The sequence below is a fragment of the Pituophis catenifer genome, unplaced genomic scaffold (genome assembly GCF_029215685.1).
Source record: "Pituophis catenifer annectens isolate HBS135680 unplaced genomic scaffold, rPitCat1.0.hap2 SCAF_1, whole genome shotgun sequence".
In the NCBI taxonomy this organism is placed as follows: Eukaryota; Metazoa; Chordata; class Lepidosauria; order Squamata; family Colubridae; genus Pituophis; species Pituophis catenifer.
This window is the reverse complement of record NW_027256881.1, coordinates 345,259,548-345,268,354: the sequence shown is the minus strand read 5'-3', so window position 1 is coordinate 345,268,354 and position 8,807 is coordinate 345,259,548. Positions and strand designations below refer to the sequence as shown.

Here is an 8,807-nt window from a genome sequence, read left to right as displayed (position 1 = left end):
GCAGCTTCTGACAGGTTCTGGAGAACCGGTAGTGGAAATTTTGAGCCTTTCGGAGAACTGCCAAATACCATCTCTAGCTGGCCCCAGAGTGGGGTGGGAATGGAGAATTTACAATATCCTTCCTCTGGAATGGGGAGGGAATGGGAATTTTGAAGTATCCTTCCCCTGGAGTGGGGTGGGAATGGAGATTTTGCAGTATCCTTCCCCTGCCACACCCACCAAGCAACACCATGCCCACCAAGCCACACCCACAGAACCGGTAGTACAAAAATTTGGATTTCACCACTGTCTCAAACCACATGTGTATGAAATTAATACATATTTCTAATGCATATTTTCTGTGTTTTTTACAGGGCTAGAAGCATCAGGAATTCTGACATTCCATGAAGAAATATGCCACATTTATACCAACACAATGTCCCTAACAAACACATGCACATAATAGAACCGAGTGTGCTGGGTCAGTTCTGAGTAGCATTGCTCAAAAGCATTTATTAACTTTTTTTTTTCTTCCAGAAGTTTCAGAAGCAGCAGGTCATTCATTGGTGACTTTTAGCTCTATATCTCAAACGATCCTTATGCTGAAAGAAGAAATTACTTTCCCTTCTTTGGATCTGGGATAGGAAAGACGGCGTATTCAGCGACTTTGCATTGATTTGATCCTTTGGCTAGGCGCATGTAACCTTTCTCACCCCAAAGAGTGGACCAGCTGTGAAGGGAAGAATACAAAATGTTAATTTCTGGAATTCTGCAGCAAGGTGGATCATTCATGATTCTAGCTGAAGTTTCGCCATCCCCAAAAGCCTGGTGCAAAAGGAAGCTTTTTGCCATAGGTTAATAGGGAGGCAGTCATCTTTAAAAGGAGCAACAACAGACCAGCTTCCGGGTCCATGGCTTCACAGAGGATATGCAACATGACTTCAAGATGGAAACTAAGCATCAGAAGATCTGAATATGTTTAGCCTGCGGACGTCACTCAGCATCTGCTGGGACTCACTGCATAAATGGGGCATAGTATCCTCCCCTCAGTGTGACTGGGTGTATATCACACTGTGACTGACTGTAAACTGAGGGCATATACCGCTCCAGTATCTGATTTTTTTTCATATAAACGATGCTGTGCCTTAATGGTTAGATGGCCTAGACATTGTTATCTGAATACAGAATTTTTTAACATTCATACTTTATATGGATTTTTTAATTTAGATAAAATGTTCCTCAGCTAACATCCTCGGTAGGAGTTGGACGACAACACCCAGCATCTCAGGAGCATTGTCTTCCAACCCAGCTGAAGGACATTCTTCAGAGAAGCAAAATTAACATTTTAAGCCGCCCAGAGGTACCCTGAGGCAAGATGGACAGCCAATAAATTTAATAAATAAAATATTTTTTTCTGTGGAAAAATTCAATGGGGAAAACAAGTAAGTTATACAGTAAGTAAATTTCCCATTTCTTACACTTCTGCAGACTGATGTCTATTCACTCACCTGTTCTTTAGGATCCAATAGCCATTGCCCTTGCTGGAGTTGTTATAACCCACAATCAGCATATCATGATTTGTGTATTTTGCTCCATCGTTGGGTTCTCTAAATATTCCTGAATAGAGAGAATAAGAAATCACCCATCCTTGGTGGCAGCCAGATGCCCTGCCCTATCTTACCTGCAGCAGAGGCCTTTTTAATGATTGCATCTCTAATTTGAAACATGTCTTCCTGGAGATGTTTTCACCTGCGCCCCTCAGATGTTCAAGCACTGGACAAAACCCTTAGACTATAATGGTAACTCTCAGCTTTTTCCAGAGAACCAACCCCCTAGGACTATGTTGATCAAAGAGATTTCTTATTTTTCATTGGTGTCTTAGATTTTCTTTTTTTGTCCGTTTAATATGTTTAGCAACTATTTTATCCTGTGCTGGAAAAAAAAGTCACTCTAAAAATAAAGAATATTGAGAAGGGTCCTTGGTGCTCTCTGAGCTTGGACGTTTTCTTGCAGGCGTTTCATAACCCAACTAAGTAACATCATTACTGATGAAACCTCTGCAAGGAAACCACCAAACGCAGCACCAAAGCCCCCTCATTTCCACCCTGAGCTACAAACATTCTCCTCTTATCGATTGAGAAGGGTTTGTGTCGTTGTGGTGTAACTCAAGAAAAATTCTGAGCTTTACTTCTGCGTACTAGTAGTTGATTGATTAATTTCTGGTCATGGTGACCAACCCAGATTGAATCTTGCAGCGTTATCCTGGGATACGTGTATTCACCTTCATTCTTGAGATACAAATGTGTTAATACAGAGAGACAATAATTAAATAAGTGAATCCCCCTTACAAGATGCCCCAATTGTTCAATGTATTGGGTTCATAGGATCAGCGTCTTAGTTGTAAACTTAGCAGTTCTATGTATGTTTAATATATACATCTGAAGCCAGAAGGAAATATGACAATTTCTGGTTGAGATCCCAGTGGCCTGAGTAAATAGAGATTTTTTCTGAAGCTGCAATCACCTCTTTTGTATTTCAAAGAATAACCTTAAGAAGTTCTCCAACTATCTGAAGCACCCCAGACGAACTAGCTTTATTAATTCAACCTGACAGTAAGTACAATCAGTCAGTGAAACCACTTCCCTTCAAAAGTTGTACGGAGGCTTTTAAGAAGGGACTGGATAAACCATTTGTCAAAAATGCTCTCCAGCTTGAGCAGGGGGTTGGGCTAGAAGACCTCCAAGGTCCCTTCCAACTCTATTATTCTGTTATTTTCTATTAACTCCACCCAGAAGCTATAAAAAAACCAAGGGAACAAAAGGTGCACAGCCAGTGGTGGGTTGCCTCCGGTTCGCACAGGTTTCTATAGAATCGGTAGTAAAACCGACAGGAGGCTCTGTCCACCGACCCCGACATCACCAGAACGCTTCTGCTTTGCAAACCAGTAGTAAAGGTAGGTAGAACCCACCCCTGTGCACAGCCCCATATAGACATGTCAGGCACTGATGTTACAGGAGACAGAATAACAGAATCAGAAGGGACCTCGGAGATTTTCTATTCCAACCCCCTGGTCAAGCAGGTGACCCAACACCATAGTGGTCAAACAACTCTCCAATCTCTTCTTGAAAACGTCCAGTGTTGGAGCACCCAGAACTTCTGAAGCTGTTCCACTGATTAACTGTTCTCACTGTCAGGAAATTTCTCCTTAGTTTCAGGTTGGATCCAGGGGTGGGTTCTAAAAATTTTTACTACCGGTTCTGTGGACGTGGCTTATTTTGTGGGCGTGGCTTGATGGTCATGTGACAATTATTTAGGTTTTAGCAGAGGTACTAGTCTACCAGGCTTTTAACTGCTTGCAGAGCTGTATCGATCTACCCATTTATTTTTGCAGGCACTGATCTATTCATGTATTTTTGCAGGTACTGGTCTACTCATTTATTTTTGCAGGCACCGGTCTACTCATTTGTTTTCTTTTAACACTGATTAGCTGTAGGGCAGCCCGTTGAAGCCCCACAGCAAGAGTTTAAGCAGTTTTTTTCCCTCTAGCCATCAGCTAGAGTCATATCGTCACCATTACTGGCTTGGTGGAACTGGGCGGAACCCACCACTGGTTGGATCTCTCTTTAATGATCTTCCACTGGTTACTTTTTGTCCTGCCTTCGGATGCTTTGGAGAATAGGTTGACCCCCTCTTTTTTGTAGCAGCCTCTTAGATATTGGAAGACTGCTATCATGTCACCCTTTGTCCTTCTTTTCATTAGACTAGAGATACCCAATTCCAGCAACTGTTCTTCATATGTTTTAGCCTCCAGTCCCCTAATCAACTTTGTTGCTCTTCTCTGCTCTTTCTAGGTCATCTGGGCTTATATTCAATTGCTAAAATCCCCAAATGTTTGATCCTGGAGGGACTGAATGCTCCCAGCCCAGTGTATCCCACAAAAGATGGAATAAACAACCCACAGACAAGTGAGAGGTCCAGGAGAAGCAAGATGATAGACATTCTGTCACACAGCCATTTTTCTTCTCCAGAGATACACACAATTCCAAAGATAGATAACTAATAAATAAAGCAGTAGATGATGGAGAATATTGATTGGCACTGGGCTGTTAGTTGGAAGATGAAAAGTAGTGACCACCTCCAAGGAAAGAGCTGTGTCCAAAAGTTGGGCTCTGAGAGAGATACTGTTGGCCCCACCATTCCAACAATGATGCAATCTGAGAAGCCTCTGAGACCAAATTTATTTATTTATTTATTTATTTAATTTATTTCTATACCGCCCTCCTCCCGAAGGACTCAGGGCGGTGTACAGCCTGATTAAAAGCACAAGACAAACAAAATTTAAAAAGTAATTAAAATTATTAAATAAGGCTCGGTTATAAAACCCCAAATTTAAAATCCCATTTTTAAAAACCAATTAAAATCTTTAAATTGATAGCCCCGCCTGGCGGAACAACAAGGTTTTGAGGGCACAGTGAAATACACGGAGATCAGAGATCTTATGTATTTCCGGGGGCAGTTCATTCCACAGGGCTGGGGCTCCCACAGAGAAGGCCCTCCCCCTGGGTGTCGCCAGCCGACATAATTTGGCTGATGGCACCCTGAGGAGACCCTCTCTGTGGGAGCGGACTGGCCGGTGGGAGGCTACTGGTGGCAGAAGACGGTCTCGAAGGTACCCAGGTCCAATGCCATGGAGCGCTTTAAAGGTGGTAACCAACACCTTGAATCGCACCCAGAAGACCACTGGGAGCCAGTGCAGCTCGCGCAGGAGGGGTGTCACATGGGCACAATGGGTTGCGCCCATAACCACCCGCGCGGCCGCATTCTGGACCAGTTGGAGCCTTCGGGTGCTTTTCAAGGGGAGCCCCATGTAGAGAGCATTGCAGTAGTCCAGTCGGGAGGTAACAAGGGCGTGAGTGACTGTGTGCAGGGTGTCGCGATCCAGAAAGGGCCGCAACTGGCGAATCAGGCGAACCTGATAAAAAGCCCCCCTGGCCACGGCCGTCATGTGCTCTTCTAAAGACAGCGTCCAGGAGAGCACCCAGATTGTGAGCCCTCTCTGTGGGGGGCAAAGACTCACCCCCAATAGTCAGCGATGGCACCAGCTGACTATATCGCGACGCCGGGAACCACAGCCACTCAGTCTTGGAGGGGTTGAGTCTGAGCCTATTTCTCCCCATCCAGACCCGCACAGCGTCCAGGCAGCGAGACATCACATCAAGGGCATCGTTGGGGTGGTCTGGGGTGGAAATGTACAGCTGAGTATCGTCAGCGTACAAATGGACTCTCACCCCAAAACCACGGATGAAAATTGCTCCAATAACCACCAAGATACCTGAGTAATAGCACTTAGACCTGTATACTGCTTCACAGTGCTTTACAACCTTCTCTAAGGGATTTACAGAGTCAGCATTTTGCCCTCCATAATCTGGGTCCTCATTTTACCAATCTGGAAGAACTGAGTCAACCTTGAGCTGGTGGCAGTTGGCAGAGTTAGCAGAATCAAACTGGTGGCAGTTGGCAGAGTTAGCCTGCAATACTGCATTCCAATCACTGTGCCACCATGTTAACCTAACAAAGCAAAGCCTTCAAAACAAACCAGCAAACCTAACAGAAAAAGCTCCATAACCTGAATAAACTAAAAGCTCTCCTTGTCACCATCTTGAAAACAACAACAACAACATAACCCCTTAATACTTAGATGGAGTTTGGCCTCATCAGTGTTGAATATTTGTTGGCAGAGGAGATGGCAAGAACCAGAAGGTCAACTGTGAGAGCCCTCAGGAACCTTACCTGACTTATAGAAGCGGAACTTGCTACTCCGAGCATCTATTTTAACAGATATTGGACCAATCTTGGCCACAGCTTCCTGAAGACCTTTTTCATCATTCCCCATGATCTGTCCAAATGAGTTACATCTGGTAATAGATTCCTCAGGATTATAGCGACAACTCCCTGTATACTGCAGAAAAAAATGGTGATCCTAAGAAATAGTTGCCATTGATGGGCTGTAATAGAAATTGTCTCCACCCATGACTCAAACCTTTTCCATCCTATTGCCAGAGGCATTTTCAGGCAGAGACATAGAGTAAAACAGTTCAGCTTGAAGCATGCAGAAGGAAAGGGCTGGGAGATGCACAGATTTAATAATTTATTACCTTTCCATCATAAGGGTAGCTTTTCTCTGAATTGATCCCTCCTTGTTTCCGCACAGTTTCAAAAGCTAGGTGCATAAATCCACCCCCGCAGCCACCATTCTCCTCAGAACAGTCGATAAGATTTTGTTCACTTAACGAGATCAGCTTCCCAGTCTTTTTGAAATGCATGCCTTCCAGAGCACCAGTGGCACTGAAGGACCAAGAGCCACACTCACCCTGGGTTAAAAAAAAAAAAAAGCTGGAGTGATCCACTGAGCATCTGAAAACTCTGAATATAGTACAACAGATTTGGAAGGGAACTCAAAGATCTTCTAGTCCAGCCCTCTGCTTGAGCTGGAGACCCTATACCATTGCGGACAAATGTCTATCCAATCTCTTAAAACTTTCAGTGATAAAACACACACAACCTCTCGAGGAAGCCACTCCATTGATTAAATGTTCTCAATTTATATTTCTCTTAACAGGTTACTTGCTCTCAATACTTGGTAGTAAGCAGCTGGGCAAAAATGAGTTCTGACAGGATTAAAGTTTTGGGGATGAAGTTAAGAGAGAGAAGAATTTAGCTTTAATCTGCCAGTTTTTGTGAATCTGTCAAATTCTGACTTGTGGCCCAATGGACAGATCAGAACACTCTTCTTTTCCTTCAAAACATCTCTACGTAATACCCAGAACCATCCACCACAACCCACCTGATCCTTGACTTCGGTGACACCACCTTTGATTCTCCAGTCCACGTGGTCAGGAATATTTGGATCATCTGAGGATTTGAACGTGATCCCGTTGACTTTAGTTACATTATCAACATCAGAGAGCAGGCAATGCAGCCTCTTGTCAAGCTCTTCATTGGTCTGAGGAGAAGGACAATCTTAACAGCTCTCCATTTCCACTTCTCATCTTTCTCCTTAATTAGTTTATCCCATGATCAAATGCAAAGAATATATGTTATGAACAAACCAAACCTGGTTACCACAGAAGATTTTGTGTTTAGTTAAATCTACTTAACTACTTAACTACTGTATTCAATTCTTGAATGCAGCTCATCTGTCTGGAACCCATACTGCATATTGAACATTAATACAATCGAACGAGTCCAGAGATATTTCACCAGAAGTGTCCTCCACTCCTCTGCTCACAACAGAATACCTTATGCCACCAGACTTGGAATTTTGGGCTTAGATAATTTAGAACTTCACCATCTTTGGTCTGACCTAAGCGTAATATATATAGTCATCAATATAACATTGGTCATTGGATTCAAATTCTGCAGTATAGTACAATTGTAAAAGCCATGGACTGGAAAAGACAAGTTCATGACCTCTTCAGTCATGGAAGCTCACTGGATGCCTTTGGGCTGAGAAAGAGCAAGTACCCCAATCGTTGTCTTGAGGTTTTTGATATTTGATACTAGATTCGGCATCTGGAACTTCTAGGAAAAGGGATGTCTATGCCTAATAAATAAGTCAAAAGTAGAGTCATTTGCTGAGATTGGTGAAAAGAAATCTGATAGAGATAGATAACAGATAGGTAGGTAGGTAGGTAGGTAGGTAGGTAGGTAGGTAGGTAGGTAGGTAGATAGATAGATAGATAGATAGATAGATAGATAGATAGATGAATGATCCAGGCTTACCAAATCGCCAAAGTGGTTCATGCCAAGCCAGTAGGTGTATTTCCCCAGGTCAGCCTGCTTGTTATGATCTTGGATCATCTGCAGATTCTCTTCCCACACGGCTCTTCGAAAGGATTCTTCCTCCTCCTGGGAAGCCAAGATTGGGAAGATTGCTTAGTTGCATCTGTCTAAACAAGTGGCACCTAGAAGATCTAGAACTCATATTCTTCTCTTCCATAAAAGATTTCTCAGACTAAAATTCAATTGCCCAGGAATGGACCAAACTCCTTTCAATTTTCATTTAGTACACAGGACATTATTCCTCGCAAAGCATGTCTGAAGACAGATAGCAGAAAGAAAGTTTATAAACATTGCTATTCTAAGTTGAAATCATGGTATGGAACTGGAACACTTGAAGTGAAAGTAGGATTTTAGTTCCTGTGGGACAGAAACTACAGAAGACTCTGAGAACATCAGCAGTGACAGCCAACTCTGCCCCCATTGTAATCGGAACTCTTCAACCAAAATACAGAAATTTAATTTGAGTTCTATTGGAGCAAACTCACCTGAACGTATTTACCGTGAGTGGCCTTCCAGTCTCTCCATGTTCCCTCCAGGGTTGGATCCAAAGCTGTGGTCAAGGTCCTTAGGGAGACCAACCAGATCAGGGCCGCCACCGAGATGGACAGCATTGTCTTTCTCTAGGAGAAGAAAATAGATAATACAGGATATGGTAGGGTAGGGTAGGGTAGGGTAGGATAGGATAGGATAGGATAGGATAGGATAGGATAGGATAGGATAGGATAGGATAGGATAGGATAGGATAATAGAACAGAACAGAACAGAACAGATTAGAACAGAACAGAATAGAATAAGGAAGGGAAGGAAAGGGAAGGGAAGGGAAGGGAAGGGAAGGGAAGGGAAGAGAAGAGAAGAGAAGAGAAGAGAAGAGAAGAGAAGAGAAGAGAAGAGAAGAGAAAACAGGGTCAATGTAGCAACATGGTAAGAATTAAGGCCAGCAACATCTAGCTGAATTAAAACTATTCAATTGCTTTTAATAAATGCAT

The 8,807-nt window shown here is 43.1% G+C and overlaps 1 protein-coding gene across 1 annotated transcript; it reads right to left on the bottom strand.

The window, feature by feature from the left end:
- Positions 1 to 594: 594 nt before the first annotated feature.
- LOC139308387 (cathepsin K-like) lies at positions 595 to 8,432 on the bottom strand. Its single transcript, XM_070931908.1, has 7 exons — positions 8,307 to 8,432; positions 7,762 to 7,887; positions 6,824 to 6,982; positions 6,135 to 6,350; positions 5,770 to 5,938; positions 1,488 to 1,596; positions 595 to 709 (listed from the first exon to the last, which is right to left on the bottom strand). The coding sequence occupies exons 1-7, from the start codon at positions 8,430 to 8,432 to the stop codon at positions 595 to 597; spliced, it is 1,020 nt and encodes a 339-aa protein (XP_070788009.1).
- Positions 8,433 to 8,807: the final 375 nt, after the last annotated feature.